The sequence below is a fragment of the Dermacentor albipictus genome, chromosome 2 (assembly GCF_038994185.2).
Source record: "Dermacentor albipictus isolate Rhodes 1998 colony chromosome 2, USDA_Dalb.pri_finalv2, whole genome shotgun sequence".
In the NCBI taxonomy this organism is placed as follows: domain Eukaryota; kingdom Metazoa; phylum Arthropoda; class Arachnida; order Ixodida; family Ixodidae; genus Dermacentor; species Dermacentor albipictus.
The window spans coordinates 167,803,828-167,828,163 of NC_091822.1; the positions used below are offsets into that span (position 1 = coordinate 167,803,828).

Below are 24,336 nucleotides of genomic sequence, written 5' to 3' on the forward strand. Positions count from 1 at the left end.
GTATTTAGCTCGTGCGCACTCTTTCTTGTATTACCTCGTACTCTTACCTCATGTGGCACGAGACAGTCATTTCAGGAACCGCCCAACCTTTACGCGCAGGCACGTGTACAAGACATGGTACCCTGTATCTGCCTTTTGAACACCCACCCTATTATAAATGACAAATAAAACTTCAGAGTACTAAAAGTTACAGCTTGAGTGATATTAATTGTGAAGAAACATTAGGAAGAACTCTGGAGCAATAATTTTTTAACTTGTTTTAGCAGTAACTAGGATATGTAACGCGGTCCTGTACAAGTGGCTGGGGGCCAGGGACCACATTTTCTTAAGTTTTGACTGGTTGCCCGGATGTTCTCGTTTGAGTGCCCAGATAACGGCTCTGGCTTTTGGCTCAAGGTCATTTGAAGGTCGCCGACAATGGAAGCTAAAATTGTTTCCTACTGGTTAAATGGTTAAAGCACTGGGCTTCTTTCTGTTCTGCAGGGACCTGGTTCGAAACCAACCACTGACAATTTTAATTGTTTATATATTTAATTCCTAGGGAATTGTCGATGTCACCCTCAAGGTTGTACATATCGCCAGAAACATACAATTTGCAAAGTATGGAGAAGTGCTGAAGAAAGCTATTGTATTAAGAGCTGTGCGTATTTATTCTGACTGCGCTTGTGTATGACAGCTAAGCGACCACACTAATGAAACTAGCCAAAGTATCATGATGCCTACACCTCCAGAGCCCCAAAAGTGTAACTAATTTGTAGGAGTCGATACTGTAGTAAAATATTTAGCATGCTCCGATTCCGTTTGTTTTCTACAGTTCAGACCTGCACCTAACAAGACAAGTCGTTAATGTCATGTTGCCAGTGGCCATGCAACCCTTGGCAGCCAGGTCCTGTATGGTAATATAATGCAGGCATTGAAGTTGCTCAAGTTTTTAATGGTGCAGCAGCTGACTGCATTAGTGAGCGTTAAATTTGTTTTCGACGTCAGCAAATATACTGTACATATGTGTCAGAAGCCTGTGTTGCAAGGAAATGTGCAGAAGCTGACATCAAGATTGCTCTTTGAAAAGAAGTAATGACAGCCACACAGTGTTTACATAAAATGGTAATGTACACTGGAGTTTTAATATTACTGGACTTGGTAAAGGTATGTGCTATGTACATGAAGTTCTGCCTGAGCCTAAATGTGATGTCAGCACGCAGACTTCCTCCGCAAGATGACCTTCCCTTTCAGAAGCTGAGACAGATGGATCTTGACTTTGCCGCTGTCGCTGGTTTTCTTAACCCACAACTGCACAGGAGAAATGAAGCAGTGCGCGTTCAGTTATGTGTCACAGCAAGTGTTAGTGCTAGCAAAATACTTGGAGTAACGTAAATGTATCACTATAAAAACAGTTTGGCTTGGAGCAAGCTAAGCCACGCAGCCAATACAGTGCAGAAAAACACAGCTTATATAAACTGTTAATAAGCAATGGAATACACCCTTTGTCTTGTGTGTCTAGAACACAGGTTTATACAAGGAAGAAGTGCACTCCTTGAATGCTGTATGGTGCAGCTGCCTTGACTTGCATGCTGTATTTACCAACTTATGATAATTTGGTCGAACCTCTTTATAGTGAAGCTGCATCCACCAGGATAATACCTTCGTTATATCCAATTTCCATTATAAGCATACATTCTTTATACGTTGATATTGGCCAGAAACATTTTAGATTAATTCAACAACTATATTAATGTTTTACTGCACTGTGGTGCTTAACCAGCCACTAGAAATAGTGACATTAGTATATGCACTCTCCTACAAATAAGCTCACAGCAGGGACAGATGCGTACACAGACAGTATAGTGACGCAATACATATAGCAACACCAGCAAAAGTGCGGTGCGCAGGGAAGAAAGCAGAGCTCAAGAAACTAGCACTACAAAGCTTAGTAAATCAAAGGACAATTTGTTTTCCAACGGGCTTCAATTGCTATACAGCACTTCACCGCATATGAATGATGGGTACTACTAGTTTGTTCATTGTTACTACTGGTTATGCATCAGTGTTATGAATGCAGGTGTTTGCAAAGTTAGGCAAGTAAGTTTAGACATTTATGTCATTATTCGCTCAACTTACAAAATATAACAATATTAACTTACAGTTTCGATTGGTTTACAAAAATAAAACACAGGAAGGCAAGCAAAAGGTGTTATTCACACGACTAGGGCCTGCCCATCGGTAACTAGTACAAAACAAACATTAGCAGTAAGCAGAAATTTACAGTTATACATTAGCAAAAGACATAAGATGCATAAAATAACGCTGTCCCAGACAACATTTAGAAGTTTTTCCACTTTGAGTTAATAAAGCTTCTGATTAAGAAAAAGTCCTGGTAGAACAAATCTTGGTTTGATGTCTGTGTAAGCAATGCGTTGCACATTTTGACAATAGACCCGCTGCAGATCTTGGTGATGAACGTGCCCCTCAGACACCAAGGTCAACCTTGCTGAGAAGCAGTACCCTCAGTCAGCATTAAAACATGTTCAATCGCAAAACACGACACGAAAAGTGCCACGTTACAGCAGTATGGTGAGAGACGCATAGCAAATTTCTTGTTGCCATCTAAGAATGGCCGGTACCCATAGTGGATACAGGCCATTCCTTAAAAGTGATAGCTTTTAGAGGTATCGCTTTAAAAGAAACGATGGTACAACCTAAAGTCTTTTCAATTTGTCATGCTGTGCTCCCCAGGACTGCTGGACGCCCTACTTTCAGCGAATGAGTGTTAACATATGGAACATCTAGGACAGTACCCAGCAGCCCTGAATAGCAAATCAAAGTGATTCTCAGCTGTAGCACACTGTACAAAACAGGACAAGCAAATAAGACAGGCTGAAAAGTGAGTATGCACAACATCTTACTTCTGATGTGCCCACCGCTGAGATGACGCCGAAGAAACGGCCCATGTCTTTTGAATCCACGCAGACGGACTGGCCTCTTTGATAACTAAAACAATAGACAGCACTGTAGCTTTAAGTTGCAGATTGTGCTTTGAATGATTACCATTTTCGCTCATAGAACAGCTTGCCATCCTCTATCCGGGCCTCAATTGCATGCGAGCCATGATCCACATTTCCGTATTCTTCAACTGCACAAACAGGCAGCAAAGCAAGTTCAGACACAACAGTCCTGAAAGACTGCACAGCTGAAAAACTGCTCGATTCCACAACTCACAGTCTAATCTCTTGTTAAGGGACGGAGTCTTCCCCTGAAAAAAAAGCACCAAAAGGAGCAATCTGTGAACAAGTTGATCCCAGGAATTTTTTTATTTGCCAAACCATTTTGCAAGAAAGGTAGACACTTACAAAACGTTACATTCCAGCAACCTAGCTTATGAATAAAAAGGAAGCGTACAGGCAATCATGCAATCAAGCTTTAGTGCTACAATCACTTTTGCGAGATTTCACACAACTCGGTAGTGGATACGTCAATTTATACGGTCAACAGCACTCCTGGCGCTGCGTAACGATAGCAAGCCAGACACAGTGCCAGGAATGCTATCAATCATATGCTCACGAGTGCGGTGCTGAATCACCCGACACCTCGAGAAAGTGACAGTACTCTCTCAATGTGATCGCCCAAGGATAGTGCCTTAGGAGTTACAAATGGTACTACATCGAAACTTTGTACGCTCAGTCTAAGAGCGGCAACGATGAATGCACGGAAAGACACATCACAATAAGAAAGTCTCTGAGACATTTTCAGAAGTTAAAGGTTCTTTTTATGACAGAAACTTGTCGGGAAACTATCAGACATGCATGCATGGGTGTGCGTGTGTAATGGGCTACATATGAATCTGGAGGCAACAATGGTGCCATCTCAGTGGCAGCAGGGAACTGAATGCACCGTAGCTTTGACAATATTGAAATGCCCCTCCCCACTTTATAAAAACATGTTTTTGCTAGCCAAGAAAAGCACAGGGGGCAGTGCGGAAAGGCATTTCACATACCTTGTTCAGCATCTTCAGGTCGTCAAGTATTTCACCATCGTCCAAGAGGAAGTTTAGCTGGGGTGCTGGCGTCAAGGTACAATAGCGCATTGCAAATGCACTCAAGCTAGCACACAATGATCTACAAGGATGTGTCTGGCCATAACACATTGATAAAACTGAATCTCTTTACGGCAAACACTTATGAAAGTTGCTGTCCACCTAAGCTTCCACGAAATTACAAAGGAAACTTTTTTCTTAGAAACAAAGCCCCTCGCAGTTGAAAAAAAAAGGAAGTCCTAGTCCAGCGTAGATTTCTGAAGAATTTGTTTACTCACTCAATGTTCCTGCACAAAAAAAAAAAACCCACGGAGATATACGTCAATCTGGCCTATAAGGCAACGTGTTTGTCTTTTCTTGTCACAGCCCTGTTCTTTTAGCACTGCTTCCTTCAAGTTAAACCTGAGCAACTGATACATCAAAGACGCTGAAACTGTACAAGCGAGTTCTCAAACCATTGGTTGGAAGTACTAAGGGTTTGCTTGCTGGATGTTCTTAGTGATGGTTCATTACCAACGTCGCCTGCGTGTTCTCGCCGATACCCTGGTCATACAGTCACTTCAGGGCTTCTACGCAGGCTGCGTTGCAGGATGGCACCATCAACTTTCACTGCCGTAGCCACACAATCTCCTAGCTGACCTCCACGGTGTAAGAAACAAAAACGAGATTAGCACTGCCTAAAAACAAATGCATGGAGAAATTGTCTATTCGACTGAGGTACTATACGAAAAGCAATATTTATTTTGTAGTCATTCATAACTACGTTTTAAGGCACAATTTCTGGATTCTGACACCGGGTGCATTGCTGGCTGTTTGACACTAAGCACGTTGGCGTTCACCAGAGCATCATGACTGCAAAACTCCCCTAAACAGGTATGCTGTAAACGCTGCAAGTGTATTCCATCTACAGTGTGAAATGGTGATAGCAATAGCTGGTGCAACTCTACATAACCACCACTTCTGATTGTTGTTCTTTCCTTTGCTTCACTTAGTGCCATGACAGGTGCTGTTCAAATGCTGCACCATTCCTATGCTTTATCCTCTCTTTCCTCTTCATTTTATTTTACAATTAAGCTTTCTTTTTTTGTAACAAATATTACAGCTGGTAGCTAGAACAGCTACTAACTTTATTATTTAACATGCAAAGACCTAGTGTTTACGATGTAGGCTACTGCAATACAATATTGTAGTGGTAAGTGTGCTGCTATGACAACCTGCAGAAACCTGTAGCTCAAATGCCATGGTTGTCATAAAAGTAGATCACATGGCAACTTACATTATACCAGTCATTGTCATCATCACCACTGTAAATCCCAGAATGGCTCCTTCATGCTGCTTCAGAAATGCTGTACAATATGTCTGGCACAGTTGCATGGATAATGTGAACAGAACACAAGCATTGAAAAGATATTAGGTGAAGTCTTTCGCCTCTTTTCGGGCATGGGAAGAGGATCATTTGGTCTTCTGCGTAGTTTTCTCGTTGTCACAGACTTCACCTCCATGGAATCTGCACACCACGGCAAGCTGGAACCTTAAACGAGACAACTTCAGTGCAGCTGGCAAAGAAAAGGCAAGCGAGCAAGCAAACAGAAAAAAAAACGCGAAATTCAAAAGAAACCAAACCAACACACATGCACTACAAAATTGAGAACATGCACTTGAAGAAATGGTAACATGAACAGCATATTTCTTGAACAAGCACAAGCCAATAAGGTCAACATGCCAGACAGCCTCCCCCCCCCACCTCAGCACTGAACTAACAACTCTTTTAACTAGAAACACAGCTTCCGCCAATTAAAAGGGCATGCATAAATAGAGTTGTTTAGAGCTGAAAGCACAGAGATTATTGTTTGTAGGCACGTACAGTAACCCCACTCATACGTCTTTTTGGCAGGTATTACGCATTCAGCTGCTGTTGCTTCATACATCAACTCAAGTAACACTGTTAATCAGTCAAATAAATTGGCATTTTTTATTCCAGAAATTTCCCCGCAAAAAGCTAGAAAGGGCAACAACGTATGGTCATGATCAAATGATGCCAGCTTGTAATGGCCTCGACGAAGGCTAACTTGTTATGACAAAACATGGCTCAACAGACCAACATCTCTCATCGTTTAGATTCTGATAACAGTCATTGCAGGTCTCATGCTGATGGCCTTTACCTATTCTCCTTCTCCTCAGCAAAGTAATGAAGCATGCAATGTCATTTCACTGCAGTGAAATAAGCACAAGATTGTCACTCATCTTAATGAAGTGACGGGCTGTGCCAACAAGTGCCTGACAAGCTAAAAGTTTGTGGTCATCAGATTTCTTTTCTATTCCTATTAAAGGTAAACCAATGCTAGAATATATATATATATTTTTGAACAGCGGAAGATTCACCTGCATTCGTAGCCAGACAAATTTGTATGAATAGATTACAATAATGATTACCCTGAAAGCGAAATTATTCGGATAATAAAAAAAATAGTTTTCAGTGTTTCCAATGTAGTATTCTGAAGCCATCTCATTAAATTTAAAATTAAATGGTCAGAAATGTCTGACAAAACAAAATTCATGGGCCATTCACAGTCAGAAACTGCCCATGTTTCACACTGATGCTGCTGTGTGTGTTGCTAGCTGACACTGCAAATTACCGTATTTACTTGCATAATGATCGCACTTGCATAGTGATCGCACCCCTGAATTATGTCGTCAAAGTTTGATTATTTTCCTTTCCCATGTAATGATCGCACCCTGAACTTGTTGCAGTGATATGTCGTGTGCCAAGCCTAGCTAATGATGATCATGCTTACCATCTGTCAAATGCTACGCGAACGACTTTTGAAGACATACCAAGCGGTCTGCACACACCCAACATACTAAGCAGATGCCCCATTTCATTCCTTTCATCCCTTTTCGCACTTACATGAAAAAAAAAGAACTACAATCAAACTTGCCTCGGCTTTATTATTTGTAGGCGTCAAATAATGGTTTTTGTCAACAAGGACAACATAAAAGGCGCTTTCCATCCTTCTCGTCTACACTCATGGACACGCAACAAATCGTGAGCAGCAACGATAGTGGCCATGTTTCTACTGATACGTTATGCTTGTAACGCAGCTAAGACATTCGCCCACCCTTAGGGGAAACGTGCCATATCAGGATAACAGTGAAGACAAATGCCGCAGTTTCTGCAGCATGCCCACCATGTGTTTCTATGTTACTGGCAGCTAAGCACACCCATCTCTGTTTCTGTCCCCTCAGAGTGGACATGGCTACATTATAATTATTGCTGCAAACTTGCCGATATTAATGATATTATTCGTTACTGACATGGAAGAAACTGTTTCAATGCGCTTAATGTACTCACGAGAAGAAAAATAATCACGTTCGGCGTACTCCACAGGCTGGCATTTTTGTTTTCATGTCCCGCACCGACAGATGCTGACAGCGGCAGCCTCCTGCTAGTTGACCCATTGTCATCCCGCAGTAAATGTGGGATGAAAAAAAGAAAATATTTCTTTTTGTAGGATACTTAACCTGTCTAATGACCGCACCCCTGAATCTGCGTCAATTTTTTTGACAAAAAAAGTGCGATCATTATGCGAGAAAATACGGTAGTTCTGATGACCCGAACACTGCAAAGCGACTAATTCATTTGTATACATGTTTCTGCACCAGCTGTGGCCTTATATCTGCTCGAACATGATCCTGAGTATTGATCTGTGTGTGCAATAACACACATTTGTTTCAGACTGTGCCTTACTTAATTTCAGATAGGCCAAACTAAACCTGTGGCCCTTACAAGTTTGAATTAATGTGAGTAGGAAACTACACAGCAATAACAAACCTTATTTTTCTATAGCTCTTGGGGATGCTTTACCCAACTCTGACTGTGTTATATGCATGCTAATGCTTTAGTATCTGTTATTTCTGCATGCGATAATGAGGATCTCTGTTAAAAATCATGTATCACTCAAATGTGCATGAGAACGCCATGCTGTGGCAATGAACAACTATGGCATGCACACAGACTGAGAAGCCAATCACATGAAAATGGCATTAGCCTACATGCTAACAGCAATGGTGCGGCTTTTTAGTGCAACATGCTCCGCAACAGTCTTTCAAGTCATGCCAAAGTGGCTGCATTACTCTCTGGCTGCATGACAATGGCACAGTCTACATGACATTGAGATTGTCTACGTGACAAGGACACTGACCGCAAGGTGCAAGCCTACCTCCGGTGAGCTCAATGGTGCTCCTCTCCGATTCCACCATACGTCGTTTCTCTTCCAGTTCCATTATGAGCGATTCACGCAGGTCTATCTTCTTCTCTTCAAACTCCCGGACAGCTGCTTTTTTCTCATGGATGTATTCTCGCTCCACACGCTCAATCTAAGACGAAGGGGTTAGAGGATGGGAGAAAAAAAAGAAGAGCTATGAAGAGATGGAAACAGCGAATCTGACAATAACAAGATACAAAGTGTGCAGGGTGGTATCCTTCAACACCGTGCGTTTTGGCTGTGCAGGGCTTTGTGTAAACTCTCCAGCTGGTTTGAGAATGTGTGCACACCAATCACTGGTTTGCACTGGTAAAAATTAACATTGGTTGCTTCTGAAAGAAGTCCCAAAGTTGAGAAAAGTTGCGATGGGACGTTGTGGTACTCATGAGCCACTTGGCCATCGTTCTTGTCTGGTGCGTCCTCACAATTTACAGTGCGCTGTCGCCGGTACTCAGCGCATTAGAGGACGAACATGCATAAGTGCTCTGAAATGCTGGTGCTTGAAACAAGGTGCAGTAGTAGTAGATCTAAGGTCCCTAGATAAACAAGTTTCAAGGTAGTGCCATTCCTTCATCTAGCTGCCGTCCTCCTCATCCTGCTGTGCTTTCACCACTGCCCATGCGTGATTGGTCTAGTGCGATAATGAAGCATTTACACGTGCCCACACTGATCACCAGCGCCCCCAAAAGGTTGCCAAGTTTTTTTCACGTAGCATGGTTTACGCCAACATATGCATGAATAATGGTTTACGGCACAGAATGCAGTTTCTAAGTGATTATTAATAATAAATTTAGTACAACTCAAATGAAAAGCTAGTTGTCTTTGCACATGTTAAGAGCAAAAGTTATGGCGCTAAGTAGACAAGGAAGAGACGAGACACAAACAACACATACGGGCACCATATATGTCACCTGTATATGTTGTTTGTGTCTCAACTTGTCTGCTTAGCACTGTAACTTTGGTTTTTAAGTCATGAACCAACTAGCTCTACAACAAGTTTTGTTAAGAGGTTTGGAACCTCAGGGGCACCAGCAGCACTCCACGTAGTAGAAGAAATGGAGGAGGAGGGAAGTGAGAAAGGGGAAATAAGGCTACCTTTAAATTTATCTGGCAACCTTAGGAGACAGTAACACACCTCGTGACATTGGAAGACCTCGTTCATGAAAAGCCGCTCTTGGTAGAGTTGCTCAATCTTGCGCAACCGCTTGACGTACTCGGGGTGGGTGTCGTCCTTGAGCTGTGCCAACTGCTTTTTCAGAGTGGCGAGCTTGTCCCTGTACATTCTAAAAGAAAATCAAGCCATACCATGTCAAATGACTGTTCAGTTTTCAAACTGCAGGAACTGGACATCGTATTAAAGGAAGTATACTGACATGACATTTGTGACTCATCATTTGTGTCATTTGTTCCCTCTCTTTAAACAAGGTCTAATCCCTCTAAACCCAAGAAATTATACTGTTAAATGTCAGAGCACCCTAAATAAATTACCATTATATACTTCTTTATATGAACTAGCTTCAGTTACGATATCTGTGTTGTCGATGCGGCATGATGTCATAATAAATTGGCTCACTCCGTTTCTGGAACAGCTTCAGCTGCCACAAGTGAGCACAGCTCTTCTGTTTACTTTAAAGCAGTAGCTTTTCTTAGCTCGTTCCCCAGTTTCATGCCCTTCGCAGCATCCTGTCATGGCCCCTTTAACCATTAGCACTATTACCAGATCGGTATGTAGCAGATGTTACCGTGGCATTGTTACCCATATCGATCTGATCACTCAGAAGGAAGCAAAGGTCGGGGCTTAATGGACTTGCACCGTCAGAGCTCAGTTCCCTGCAACACCACCAGATAGTGTTGCCTTCCGCGTGGATAACTCCACGCGGGTATGCTGACTGTTTCGCTACCTATAGTTTAAAGGCATCCAAACACGTTGGTGTGCACATGTGCATTGGCTGCGCCACAAATTCGACCTCCTTGTGAACCTGTAGCAGGAAGTCCTTGAAGGCAGCAAACCATGGCCCTTACAGGAACATGTGCTGGAGGCGGCAGCAACGCAGTGCAGGGCAGCTGTCGAGAAGAAATCCACCCTCCAGCTCTACGGTGCCCAAAGAAGCGATACAGACAAAGAACAGCGGCTGTGTGACAACATCAAAGGCAGCGCGCTGCTCTTTAAGGAACGGGTGCGAGCCTTACGCATGCTGGTCTACCGCCACTGCTTTGACCCTACACCCACAGCAGAAGCTGCGGAGTGCAGGACCTGCGGAACATCTAATACTTGAGTGCTGACAGGCCTTTTCCCAGCGTCACAGATGGCACTACATTTGCTTGGATACTGGGCTTTGTGGGTACATCAGGTGCGTTGAACACTGCTGTTGTATTGCCTGGCTCCAGTTCTGGTGGCAGGCGATACAGCGGTAAAGACGTGGACCGCAAGAGTGAGTGAATGACGCAGTGACTCCAAGCACTGGTCTTCCCTTTCATGCAGTGTCTTCTGCTAACTTTTTCTCTCTTATGTGCAATGATTTCATTTTTATTTTTTCTTCAATCACTTGGCTTGGCTACAGACTTTATAGCTGCCGGATTCAAAGGGAATAACCACAGCATCATCAGCACAGTTGGTGGAACCCACCAATCATGCATGCAGTATCATGGAAGCTTTGTCACAGCATGATCATGCCTCACCTTTCTCTTTGCAAGTCGGTGGCAGTGTGGGCATTTTCTATGGAAGAAGCAGAACTTTTAGACTCCCAAGAGATACTGTGAGCTCAAGATCAGGAGTGAAAATGCCTAGCCCACACCACAGCTGACATTTAAAACATTTATGTTAACACACCTGTAACCACTGTGCAAGTATTTTTTTGTGATTAATGTCATCATACCTAGCCTTATCGCCACACATACTCTGCTGTGTTACGACATCACATTAGTGTCGTCAATGGCAGGTCTGGTGTTTGGTGACAAACTTTGCCATCAAATTATGTCATATGCAAGGTGAGACGCATGTGGTAGAGTTTTCAACAGCTTCCAAACAGGGTGTCTGTTATTACACTGACATTTTAATTTCCCTGATAGTTAGTTTTCCTGACTGTTTGCAGGAATATTACCTGGCAACCTGACATGAGAACAGCACAGCAATAAAGAGAAGAGTACACACACAGAATGCTTAGCGCACAATAAACACAAAGCAGGTTTTCGTGATGAAAATTAAATAGTGCCCCAATATCCGATACATCAACATGGCCTTTCACGACTCAATCGCAAAAATAAACACGAAGAAAAACAAAGAAACTGTGCACTCCATAAATACATATACCTAGAAATCAAGTTGAAGGAAGAACTGTTGATAAAGCACACCAACCAAGGGATACCTACTGTGCGGGTAATCTAAAATATAACATTTATGGCCCTCCCACGAACATGAAGAAAATTATCTTGGGCATACAAACGGTAATTTACATTAACTGCAACACTTGCCAGCTTCAATTCCAAAAAACAAAAAGAAACAGAAGAAACTGTGAAATGATTTGCGGTACGCCTGCAGAGTACAGAACTTAAAAGGGGTGGAAGAAAATCATTTAAAAAACTAGACCAGGACGAATTTTTCTTCAACAGCGACGAGGGTTTCTTTCTGAGACATCGGGAAGGGTTTCCTTTGTCGCTAAGTGCTACAAGTCGGGTAGTTGCAAATTTTCCCTTTCAAAATTCATTTTCGCCTACGGAAACGGCTCTTCACTGCGTGAAACCATGGTGAAACATTGGCTGACGTCGCAAGATTTCCGAATTTACGACCAGCAGCTGCTGCTGCGCCACGCGCGGCGTGAGCCGGCAACGATACGACGCTATGAAACGCGTTCCCGCAATCGTAGGAACGAGCTTCAGAATAAACATTAGCAGCGTACATGGGAAACGGCACAACCTTAATACACGTTACGCTGTGGCTAAATGGCGTGCACACGGACTCACTGTTCTTTGATCTCGGTACATTCCTCTTCGCGCTGCTTGACCATGTCCGTCTCGCTTGCATCTTCAGTGTCTGTGATAGATGAAAGAGAAGAAAAAAAAACAATTCAGACGGAATAACTGCGTGCGGCAGCGCTGCCTGCAACAGGCACACGCGCATATGTGTGCGCCAGAACATTACAGTTTTAAACTGCACGCCGATGAGCGCATTGCGTTCTCAGCTCAGAGTCTGGGGAAATTTGTATGTGGAAATTAGATCAATGTTTACATCAAATCGCTCGACAGACGGACGGGCTGACGATAGATGGGACAGCGCTGCACATCTAGCTGCTTGCAGCCGGGCCTTCTGCCAGCTTGGAATGCGGCCACGTTCGGAATGCGTTTTGAAGTTATACGCGTCGCTTGGTCAAGCTAGCACTTTCGTGTTGGTCTTGTACGCTCGGCCCTGAAGTCTCGGGGCGGACAGTTCTGAAATGAGAAGAAAAATAGATGCACATGACGGTCACTGTTTTCCCACCTTCATCCGAATCCCTATCGTCGTGATCCAGAAAGTCGTCGCAGTCGACGCTGTTGTCATCGTTGCAATCGACGTCGTTGCCACTTTCTTTATGCATGGATGCGAAGTTTGCCAAGTCCTGCAGGTACATTACAACGAGATCCCTCCGGGTTTGTAGTTTTTGCGCGGGCAGAAACAACCCGTCGCACAAGAGAACGAAAATGCAGGTGAAGACGAAAAGAAAGCAAGCTAACTCGCCCGAGGCGCTGTCCGTTCCCGAAGATCCGAGCTCGACCACTGAACGACAACAAATGTTCCCATTGGCTGAGACAAAACTGCGGCACACAAAATGTATCGTGACGTAATTAACGTCCGCTTCGCGTTTTGCATGTATTGTAAAATTATTTCCACCAAAAACCTAACTTCTTCATACATTAGTTAATGTAATATTTTATTTCGGCAAAGTGCAAGCTGTAGGTGACTACTTCGTTTATTTGTTCCCAACGCACTTCCTTGTTTGTTTGCGCAATGCCTTTGGTTTGCGTTTGACAAAATTCGCGCGTTCTCGTTTACCGCGAGATAAAGCGAGAGGGAGGCGACAATATTCGATCGCTTGGATTCGCAAACAGCGTTTAGTGTGTGTTTTGTGCAATCGCTCGTAATCCGTCGTCATCATGTCTTTCCGAGGAAACGAATGCAGGATCTACGTTGGGAATTTGCCCCCTGACATCAGGAGCAAGGATATTGAGGATTTGTTTTACAAATTCGGCAAGATAACGTTCATCGACTTGAAGAATCGCAGGGGTCCGCCATTCGCTTTTGTTGAATTCGACGACCCAAGGTAAGTGTCCACGTTAGCGTATGGGCGCATTCGTGTAATTCTCAACTAGTATTTGTGCTTTGAGACGTTTGTAGTACTAATTTCAAGCTGTTAGTGATACGTGCAACGCTTGTGCGCATTGTGCTTGTTTCAAGGTTGTTCCTGCCCGGGCACCACCCTTGCCCTTTTGTTTTGTTCAGCGGCTGTGCAGCTGTCCTAGATATCTTATTTTACCGTGGTGCATTGCGTGCTGTGGCGCGTGTGTTCCTCACAATCTGCTTCTCACGTAGAGGCGTGGGCGTAATTAGTTTGAAATAGTCGAGCCTGGCAAAAAAAAGTTTGGCGTGCAAAGGCGACTATGGTTATCCGTTTTATGACGCATAAGAGAGAGAACCCTTTAATGAAAAGCATTATGACGCATGTATATTTTTTAATTATTAGCATCGTTGACTGCAGAGCGTTCCAAGTATTTCGAGGCTATAACGCACGCGTTTCCTTGAGCGTTGCGCAACGCGCCTAATGAGGCAGGCTTCAGTGAGCGTTAAGAGATTTAAACCAGTTAACATGAAATAGATGACTAACCCCCGTATTCAGAAAGCTTAACTTAAAGCCCATGCTTGATTTGATATAAATGACTCCTGGTGTGAACGCGCCCAAGACGCTCATTGCGTTTCTTGTGGTGCGTTCACGACAGGCGTCATTTAAATCAAGTCAACGTGAGCATCAATTTAAGATGCAATTCTGAATACGGGGGTAAGAGTGCGTAAGTCTACCACCAAGCTTAATGGCAAGAAAACCGCGTCTTCTCTGCAGGTTCCGGCAGAGCTGGTCGGTGTGCTTGTTGCATTTAAGCGAAAAGTAACATCCGGGCAATCATCTAGCATTGCAAAGGACGCGAACTGGAGCGCCATTTAGCATGTAGCGGCGCGACCTGGCTGCGTTGCAGCTGTCGCACTGAGCAGCTGCGTTTCGTTTTCATTTGTGGTGTGGCGCGACGTGGCAGACGAAACAAAATAGCGTAATGCCGTGTGGAGTAATACGATGACCCCACGACTCTGGTTGGTGTGTGACAAAAGTTACGCCGCTTACGCTGAGAAAAGGAGCAACACGTGAAGACAAAGAATTATGGATGGATCAAATTTTGTGCACGCATATTTTCTGAGCTAGCTTGCAGAGCCTCGTAATCGGATATTGGTTTTGGTACGTAAAACCCCAGAATTTTTTTTTTTTAATGTACACTGAATCTGGCAACGCAAAAATCAATACAGTTCTGAAAGTTCAGCCACTTAATTTTTGCGCATTGTTTTACACATCCAAATGGGCTTTCGGGTGTCACTGTAATGTCTGGCACAGAACACTATGTATGTGTGCGTTGTCGCTCTTGTTCCAGTGTTGGGTGCACTATGACTAAGGCCTTCAGTGTATGAGATCCAATCGATTGGCTTGGATTATAGTTCTGTACAAAAATTACCAGAGAGAACTCAAGTGCTGCAAACAATCAACTACCATGTGAATATGATAATGCATAGTTGATTTGCCTAAATAATTGATTTGTCTGAAGTTGTGTTTCCATTATATGTTTAAAATTATGCATTTGTAAAGTCGCAAAGCCAAGCAGCTGTATGGTCCAAACTGTTAACATGCGTGGCAGTGAAATGTTTCCAGCAAAGCGTTGTAGCTCCAGAGTAGTGACCTTACGTGCACCTATATTAGACCCGTTTGATTATTGTAAAGCTAGCTTTCCTGCAAGGCAATTCGCCCAACTAATGGGGGTGTAGTCATTTTCGCAAACAGCGTGTGCAAGTGCAATCATCATGGACATGATGGTTAGTACATACATGGATTTGCCAAAATGCCATCCTTGCTTCAAACAGCTTCGTGACTATGCACCCATAATTTCGATCAGTCTTGTGTTTAATTTATAAGTAAGCAGCATTAAAATTGTCAGACGGCGGGATTCAAACACAGGACGTCTGGTACAGAGGCCCGATATTAAGTTTTCACTTTTGGTATCAAAAATGATTATTTTTGAAGACTATTGGTCAAAATTTAGCATGGTGGCTGCTGTCTACGGTATCTAAATCAAGGCTTTTTACTCATCCAAAATGTTGTTGCGGTTGGCCTTTCAAAGCAATGTCGCAAACTTTCAGCTTATGAGTGCCTCGTGCTCATTGCCTCGCTTCTTTCTACAGAGATGCAGAGGATGCAGTGCAAGCCCGGGATGGCTATGACTATGATGGCTACCGCTTGCGTGTCGAATTCCCCCGGGGCTCGGCCCCCGGACGGGGTAGCATGGGACCTGGCCGCGGTAGGGGACCCCCTGCCCGGAGGTCTCAGTACAGGGTTCTTGTTTCAGGTGGGCTATGCTAGTTTGTTTCAGTGTGCACTAATTGCAATGTCAGCAGGGTTGTTTAGAGCACCATACATGCTCAGCGTTGGTGCCATCTACCAATAATGCTTGGTTTGAAATAACCTGCTTCTGGGCATGCCAGGCAAAGAAAGAGGTAGTTCCTTCAGTGTAGCTGCGTGTGCTCAGATGTTAGCTAGCTTGCATCTGGAGTTATTGGTGGGCTAGTGCCTGTCCAGCTCAAAGCACTTCAGAGGTCTATTGACTGTACATTACGATTGCAACAAATACTTGGTGCTACCACATTAGACATGAAAATTTTTTTGACATGAAAATTCCCTACCGAAGTTTTTATATTATGGGAGGACAGACCGTCGGTCGCAAATTCAGTCGGCTGCTCTGCACTAGATGGCTTTCATGCTTTGCCTAAGACACTTTACTCGCCTTAGGTGGCAGGCCCCAAAGATGCAGCACGGGCGCTTAATCTTTGCATGCGCCACCACAAAGAGCACAAATTGACTGCTGCACTGTCTATTCACCATATTTATTCGCAAAATGATCACACTTTTTTGGCAAAAAATTTATGCAATTTCAAGGGTGCGATCTTTACGCTGGTTAAATTTCCCGTGAGAACAAATTTTTTTCATCCCGCATTTGCTGCGGGTTGGCAACAGGTCAACAAATAGGCTGCTGCCAATATGTGTGCTGTGGGACACCAAACAAAAATGGCGGCTGGCGGAGCAAGCCGAATGTGATTATTTTCTTGCGAGTACATTACATGCATTGAAACAGTTTCTTCTGTATCGGTAATTAATATGTTAATATCGGCAAGTTTGCGGCAATAACGTAGCCATGTCTACTTTGAGGGGACAGAAACAGATGGCTGCGCTTAGCTTTCAGTGACATAGAAACACATGGCCGGGGGCTGCGGAAACTGCGGCATCTGTCTTCACTACTCTCCTAATACTGCACGTTTCCGCTAATAGTGGGCGAATATCTTGGGTGTGTTACAAGCGTCAGCGTATGAATAGGGTACACTTCTAACGTATCAGTGTTAACGTGGCTACTAGCGTTGCCGCTCACGATTTGTTGCGTGCCCACGAGTGCAGATAAGAATCGAAAGGCACCTTTTTTTTGTTGACCACAACCATTATAAAGCCATACATAATAAAGGCAAGTTTGGTTGTACCTCTTTTTGTCATTTAAGTGCGGAAAGTGACGAAAGTAATGAAATGGGGCATCTACTTCAGAGTGTTTGGTGCGTGTAGACCGCTTGGTTTGTCTTGAAGAGTTGTTTGTGTAGCATTCGACAGATGGCAAGCGCGATCATTGTTAGCTACACTTGGCAGACATATCGCTGCAGCAGGCTCGGGGTGCGCTCATTACACAGGAAAGGAAAAATTCTAATTTTGACGACAAAATTCAGGGGTGCGATCATTATGCGAGTAAATACGGTAAGTTGTGGAGTCCATTGCTGGTACTCTCATTTATCAGGGTAGGTTTAAGTGAAGTTGTTTTCCGTGCAGAATATTCCTTGTAAAGTGTGTCAAGATCCTTACTGGAGTGAGGGGTGTGTAGCATATTTATGGGAAGGCACAACCCAATGTGTTGTTGGGTTGTGCTCTTTGTACTAGTAATGCTAAACTGGCCCTTACGTTTGACACTGTGAGGGTCGAATTTTTGCACAGGAACCGTGCCCCTGTGGTCAGTTCTTTTGTTGCCGTTTCTAGTAGTAGATTGAAAACTCGTGAGTAAAGCAAAAACTTATTGCAAGCAATATTTGATCTGGCAAACGCTTTACTCCCACCAACAGTATACACACAAATGCACTATACAATAAGAGATAATGTGTAAAAAAAATTATGGTTGTCAATTTGTTGTTCTACAAACATGTTTCATGGAAGAATGGATTTTACACGACAAGAGCCACTGTACTGGCCCTACCCCAGTGTATGGGAGTGCATGACCCACAACCGAAGATGAAGAAATTGAAGAGTGGTAGCAGCAGCCATAAGAAATGGTAGCACCTCATCCGTATCCTTGAAGGTAGCAAACAGTGAGCGGGCAACCACATGATTTAGCCTCACCCAAGTTAAACAAGTTGAGTTGGGTGAGTGGAAACCCAATGTCAAATTGCTGTGGGCAGCAACTCATTAAAAATCGCAGCACCTCTGAACTACCAGTGGTGTCAAGCACATGCAAAACATAAGATCAGCACCGTACATGTACGCCGTACGCCAAAAGAACCATGCACGGTGGATCAGCATACACGTACGTCAAAAAACTCGGCCATAATTTTTTTTACTTTGGTTTGTATACCCATGCTTTATCTTGTTGATTCTGCTTAATGGTGGGTGCATTTAGCCACTTGCTGTCATGAAATGCTCAACTCTATTTTCTGTCAGAAATTCTCCAGGTTCTGCATGTGTACTTTGTTAAACAAAGACTGAAAGACTAAGTTGCTTGGAAAGATGCATGGTATGAAGTAGAACATAAGAGAAAATCTTGCAAGTAATATATTTTTTATTTAACTACTGATGTTTGATTGTGGTTGTGTATGGCATTTAAGGTGCCACTACTTTGGGGGGCAGGCTTAGACAGTCTGTTGGATAAAATGCTGTTCTAGCCATTGACCTACCTGCGAGGATGCTAATGTTTGTGTTTCTGCTACAGGTTTGCCCCCTAGTGGCAGTTGGCAGGACCTGAAAGATCACATGAGAGAGGCAGGTGATGTGTGCTATGCTGATGTGTTCAAGGATGGCACTGGTGTAGTGGAGTTCCTCCGCTACGAGGATATGAAGTATGCTGTCAAGAAGCTGGATGACTCTCGCTTTCGATCCCATGAGGTGAGACAAACCAATGTTATAAAAGCAAGTTTGTTTGGGGGGGATTAGGTTGCACCATTTGTAGTACATCTGTTCTGATGACTGATGTCGCAACAGCATCTATTTCTACGATAGGGTATATTGGGGGGAGGCAGTTTTAAAAAATGTGGATGCCATTGTTCTTGGTAATTAATATATTACAATGTGCATGTCCTGAACAATGGTGTCAATGCCAAAAGCAGCACCATATAAAATACCAACTACCGTTCAACACCCCCAACTACAACAACCTGGCAAGCAAGAAATGGGCCTGTATAACCTTTGAAAGTAACTGCATACAACGCTTGCATCTTTGCAAATACAGTCTCCATTTGCGGATGCACGACTACGTCGTATTGTATCCTCTTCTGCGACGCTGATAATCGGCTGTGCTGTAAAGAACGGCCGTTGAGCGCAGTTTGTGAGTGCCATGTGCACTATCCCCATTGCCGCATGCACTTCGCTAACTACTAAGTGCAAAGTGGCAACCCATAAAGAGGAGAGTGGGCAGCCATGAAGCACGCAGGGATGGGGAGAAGGTAGCGTTCCATAGAAGGTAACGGAACTCTGAATGGCATGCACCAAGCTGCCTTGAGATGCGGCTTCATAGCAGCGCTTGCTTTGCTGCTGTGAAGTCGCACCTCAAGGCGAAATTCGTGTGTAACCTGCGCTCTGACTTTACTCTGAAGTTTTGAAAATTTTAGTATGGGTTAAACATGCAAAAATGCAGTATATGTACTGCTTTATTCAATAAAACATACATTAATGCTGACTTCTTGAAAACAGCAATATATGCTGTATATGAGTAACAAAAACTGATGCACAACAAAAAGCAAAAAGTGAGGATGTGCAACAGAGTTGAAACCTGAAGCATAAAAGGCATAAAAAATTATGTAAGATTAAAAAAAAAAGAAAATTGCGTTATGCTTGGGAAGAAGGACTTGGAAGAGTGGAGCACACTCATATGCAATTGTTGCATGTGCTATTATAAGTAGAGGAGCCTGGAGAGTTGGTGGCTAGCACATGGCAGTGAGCAAGTTACTGTAAAAACCGGAATATAGGTAGAACTTCTTTTTTAAAAACTTGTGGAAAGTCGACCCTCGTCTTATATACTGGACATTGGCAAAAAAGCTACGCAGGTCCTGCAACAATGGGCGGATAAAGTAAAGAAGCGCCATCAGCAGCAGCGCGTCGTCACCGCCAATTTGCGTTTACATTGTCACAAAGTTATATCGGTTAAAGGCTGCTTTTTCACGTTTTGTTTCAAAATGAGTGGAAGCCGACAAGTCACCGTTGCGTTCAAGAAAAAGGCGATTTAGTGCGCGGAAGCCCACGGCAACCTCGCGGCACAGTGCGAATTTGGAGCATCTGAAAAGAGCATTCGGTACTGGCGGAGACAGAAGCAGCGAACCAACAGAAACCGTCATTTCATGGGCGGACCGCAAAACTGGAAGACAAGGTTGCGGAGTTCGTCTGGGAGCTGCGTGTAAGATCGCTGCCTGTGACAGCCGAATGCATCCGTCTGAAAGCGGTAGAGATCGCACGCGCCTCTGGACTGGGCAGCGAGAAGCACTCGTCATACGACTAGTTCGGACCACTCTAATCAAACGCGCTGCTCTGATTCGGAGTAGCTCTTGTGCACTTCGTGCCCTTCTGCGTACTGTACACCCGGCCAATTTTTAACAGTATCGCGCAACCATCGACCCGCATGTTTGTGAGCACCTTATCATCACTGCGCGGAGCGGCGAAATAGCGAAAGTAAGCGCACGTATACACATGCGCGTATCTCGCTTGTTTCACCGCTCAGCGCCGTTAATAAGGTGCTGACAAGCATGCGGGTCGATGGTCGTGCGATATTGTTAAAAATTGGCTGGGTGCAGATGCGATCAGCATTTAAATAAATACCGTCACTATTGTGCCTGAGTCGCATTTGTTTAAAGGTAAGGGTGTCTTTCGGTACTTTTGCCATGGAAAAAGATTTTTTTTTTTTCATATTTAGAATTCGTTAGTTGGGGGATCGCCCTATATTCCGGTCCAACCTATAGTCCTGTTTTTACGCTAGTTTTTTGAAGCAGGTGCAATTTACTCATGTGTGAGTTGCCACACACATGAAATCCTGACCCAGGTATATGAAAAAAGTAAAGGGCAGAAGCAGCCAGTGGGCCTCCACTTTTTACAGTGAAGTATGTTGTAGTTAAGTGTCACAAGCAGAAGTGTTGCTAAAGGGATGGTAAACAAATACAGAAATTTCATTTGAGCTGTTCAGTAAATTACCCTTCTACAATACCCGCAAAAAAAGCCACTCTTGCTGCTTAAAACTAGGTAAGCCAGAAAAAAATGAACTGTCCCAAGATGGCATTTTATAGGAGTGGAACGCAAAGTTGATTGTACTCTGCTGCTATATGAGCCTGTTGGTGCGCCTTTCTAAAGAGCCTTTCTAAAGAGCCCTTCAATTCTTTTCAGGGTGAAGTGTCGTACATCAGAGTGCGTGAAGACTACAGCAGCCGTTCGCGCAGCCGAAGCCGCAGCTACTCCCCACGTCGCTCTCGTGGTTCTCCCACGTACTCACCAGCCCGGCGCTCTGGGTCACGAACACCCTCACGTTCTCGGTCCTGTTCACACTCCAACTGAGCTGGGAACTTTGATGGTGTGAAATACGGTGGACAGCACTATGCGCTCGACAGGCAACCTTTCGAATCCCATTTTCTCCTTTGGTGTGAACCTTCATTGTAGCTTCACTTTTTTTGTTCCTTGCATTCTGGTGGATGTTTAGAATTCCCTGTGAAGTGATGCTGCTTTGTTTCAATTTGGGCCACGACTTTAAGCTACGAACTTATTGTGTTGGTCAAAACTTGGCAAAAACAAAATCAGCTGGCCCTTGTTAGATTTTTTGCCAACCCCAGAATACAGCTCAGAGGCATTCTTCAAAGGTTTAATTTTAACGGCTGGCTTCTAACTCTAGTAAGGTATGCAAAAGCAAGTGCAGAACCTGTCATGCCGATTCTCGATCATTCAGAATATTTTTTTTTTCCCCTACATTGCACATGCATAGCTTCCTTTTTGTAAACCATTTAGTGCTTGATGCAAATAGGTCTGCTTAAAATCGTGTCGCTTTTGTAACGTGGGCTCATCATTTTTTCTTTGCATTACCGTCATCACCTTTTGTTGGCCCACCGTTTCGTAACAAGATGTGTACAGATTGTGTTGGCAGTTCATGTTTTTCTTGATCACCAAAGTAGCGCACATACAGCACATGTATACATCTGCACTTCTCAGCCTGCCACATTTGTATGTGGGCACATCACGCATTCAACTCTTGAGTTGTCACTAGCTGCAGCAAATGCACATTTCAGTATGTGTGTGTGATGTTGTGTGTTTTTTGTCAGAGCAAAAAAAAAGATTGTCTTGTGAACGGCGATGCCCATCTCTTGTCTCTCAATCTGTTTGTCTGTCTAGATGCCACAAAACGGGAGGATGGCACACGTCGCTGAGGATCACTAAAGTGGATATGTTTGCGGACACGCACATTCGGATCGGAGGAGCTTAGCGGGAGGAATGTGGAAAGGTGTGATGTCGCCCCGCCGAGGATTGGGCAAGGCGCACACGACAGGAAGGGGAGAAAAGGAAAAAGAAAATGCTTTCTGTAGAGCAAGCGCTGGTTCGGGGAGCGCAAGAGGACAGCGCTGGGAGAAGTGGCTTGCACACACAGGGAGGAGGAGAACACGCCGCGTAGCGCATAGGAAGGAGCGGCACACGTCCTGCACACAGGAGACGGAATTGGTCATCAGGATTTCGGAGCCTCGTCTCAGGGTAGGCCCCTCCCTCAAACCACCCCGCATTGTCGCTCGCTCACCGTTGGGCTGGCCCGCCCACTGTCTCGATTGCTCCCTTTTTGTCTCGGGGCTTTGCCGGGTCAGGGCTGCTTAAGTTAGCATTAGTGGCTTTAATTCGTCGGACCCTACTCTCCTTCCCGCTTCTGTTTTGCCGCTGTTGTGCGGGGATGCAGGTTCAATACCATGTCAGTGCACATGACCTTGGTGTGGGTACTCGCTACTAACCTTGCGTGTTCACTCACATTTTCGCCATTTCCACACTGGTCTAACACAGGCTCTTCTATGCCCTTTCAAATGAAATGAACATCGAGGTGCAGCTGTTCATTAATAAAGGTGCTAGGTGGTTCCAGCCTTGTTTTTGGTAGTCAACGCAGCTTCACTTTCCTACTCCAATGGCTTAAAGGGAAAGGTGGCCTTAAGCCCGGCAAAGCACCTCGACTTGCAAACAACAGGTGACTCCGTTCAAGATGAGTTATCTGTGGCCGTCTTACTACCAAGACGTGGAATAAGTCTCGTACCACGTCACCATCGGAGACAAATGCGTGTTTTGTTATCTTGAGGGGAGTCGCTTGATTTGCATCTTGTTTTCAAAATTTTTGCAGACACTTTGTAACACTGCATTTAAAAAGTGCTGTGTTTAATGGTCCATAGAGTGGTCTATCTAGGTTAGGTTGTCTCCCACATGGATTGAGTGACTGTCATGGGGAAATGTCTTGTGGCGATTTGCTATGTCATAATTGTGAGCGATGCCTTGCTGTAGTAAACCTATTGCCCCTGCCCAAGGAGTAAGGGGACAAAATGTATCTTGGCCTTCCTTCATATTTGCGTCTTATGTGTAACTTTTTGTGAATGTATCATAAGGGTTGGGGGAAGCCGTACATGCGACTCTGCTTTGCTAACCGTCCTGTCCTGTTTTCTTGCCAAAGGTCTCACTCCTGACGAGGAGGAGGACTGACACGCAGGGGTTCAGGACCTGTTTACACTCGTGTGTGGAATCTGGATCAATAGGATTGGATGGAATTCAGGATTGGATCCACACATGGCAGGATGCAAACAGGTGCCGTAAGAGTTGCGCAACTGGGGCTGGATGGCGGGGCGGGCGATTGTGGCTAGTAGATGCTTTGGGAGGGGTGATGGGCTCTCTGCAGCTGTTTGCAATGCAGTACTTTTTTTTTTAAATGTCAATCTGTAGCTGTAATGTACTGCTCAAACGTAGCTTTGATCGTATACTCTCACTTAGAATTGTGCAATCAATTGTAGGTGTAGTATTAAACTTCTATACAATCAAAGATCTTGCTTTAGGTGATGGTTTTTCAGGACTTGTCTGATGAGGTGAGTATGAACGTGGGGGCAGTACGGCATCTGAAAGTGGCAAAACAGTGGCAACTTAGAGAAGAGCAAGCTAGCTTGTAGATCTTGTAATCAGTGTTAAGATCATGATTTTGAGTTGGCATTAAAATTGACCTCTGGTTTGACTCCTGGTTTGTTCTTTGCATGCATGTGTACCATTGTTCACACGATTAAACAGCGAAGCAAGAGGTTGTGCTTCACTGAATAAGACGCAACAAAGTTTCCCACCAATATCTTTGGAACCAGCTTTGTTGCTACTGACAGTCTTCTTGGGGTGTGTACCAACCCGGAAAACTGGTAATTCTCAGGGATATTTAAGTCTGGAAATACGGAATCTTGCTTCTATCAAGGAAAATTATCTAATTTTATTGAAC

The 24,336-nt window shown here is 44.1% G+C and overlaps 2 protein-coding genes across 8 annotated transcripts; one reads left to right on the forward strand and one right to left on the reverse strand.

Moving 5' to 3' along the window:
- Positions 1–1,091: 1,091 nt before the first annotated feature.
- LOC135910657 (sin3 histone deacetylase corepressor complex component SDS3-like) lies at positions 1,092–13,078 on the reverse strand. Of its 6 annotated transcripts, none has more exons than XM_065442686.2 (10): positions 12,770–13,078; positions 12,256–12,325; positions 9,431–9,578; positions 8,233–8,407; positions 5,442–5,537; positions 3,992–4,053; positions 3,217–3,250; positions 3,046–3,130; positions 2,904–2,988; positions 1,092–1,290 (listed from the first exon to the last, which is right to left on the reverse strand). In XM_065442686.2, the coding sequence occupies exons 1-10, from the start codon at positions 12,897–12,899 to the stop codon at positions 1,192–1,194; spliced, it is 984 nt and encodes a 327-aa protein (XP_065298758.1). In that variant the 5' UTR covers positions 12,900–13,078; the 3' UTR covers positions 1,092–1,191. The 6 variants fall into 6 exon arrangements, with proteins under 6 accessions (XP_065298758.1, XP_065298756.1, XP_065298757.1 ...); XM_065442684.2 differs by having other exon boundaries at positions 5,442–5,561; XM_065442685.2 differs by having other exon boundaries at positions 5,442–5,561; positions 8,251–8,407; positions 12,770–13,077.
- A 224-nt stretch (positions 13,079–13,302) lies between these two features.
- LOC139056294 (serine/arginine-rich splicing factor 1B-like) lies at positions 13,303–24,087 on the forward strand. Of its 2 annotated transcripts, XR_011512253.1 has the most exons (5): positions 13,303–13,589; positions 15,761–15,924; positions 18,589–18,761; positions 21,243–22,589; positions 23,539–24,087. XR_011512253.1 is itself a non-coding variant. In XM_070534398.1 (4 exons), exons 1-4 carry the CDS (start codon positions 13,423–13,425, stop codon positions 21,408–21,410), a joined length of 672 nt encoding a protein of 223 aa, XP_070390499.1. In that variant the 5' UTR covers positions 13,303–13,422; the 3' UTR covers positions 21,411–24,087. The 2 variants fall into 2 exon arrangements, 1 of the variants encoding a protein (XP_070390499.1); XM_070534398.1 differs by having other exon boundaries at positions 21,243–24,087.
- Positions 24,088–24,336: the final 249 nt, after the last annotated feature.

What these genes read in the sequence shown, in the direction of transcription:
- LOC135910657 (XM_065442684.2), bottom strand. Translation starts at nt 12,899, where the DNA reads ATGTACCTGCAGGACTTGGCAAACTTCGCATCCATGCATAAAGAAAGT. An exon ending in AGGTAGGCTTGCACCTTGCG is followed by an intron (nt 5,562 to 8,232) that starts GTCAGTGTCCTT and finishes GTCTCGTTTAAG; the next exon opens with GTTCCAGCTTGCCGTGGTGT. An exon ending in CAGCGGTGGGCACATCAGAA is followed by an intron (nt 1,291 to 2,903) that starts GTAAGATGTTGT and finishes TCTCCTGTGCAG; the next exon opens with TTGTGGGTTAAGAAAACCAG.
- LOC139056294 (XM_070534398.1), top strand. Translation starts at nt 13,423, where the DNA reads ATGTCTTTCCGAGGAAACGAATGCAGGATCTACGTTGGGAATTTGCCC. An exon ending in GTTGAATTCGACGACCCAAG is followed by an intron (nt 13,590 to 15,760) that starts GTAAGTGTCCAC and finishes TTCTTTCTACAG; the next exon opens with AGATGCAGAGGATGCAGTGC. An exon ending in CTCGCTTTCGATCCCATGAG is followed by an intron (nt 18,762 to 21,242) that starts GTGAGACAAACC and finishes AATTCTTTTCAG; the next exon opens with GGTGAAGTGTCGTACATCAG.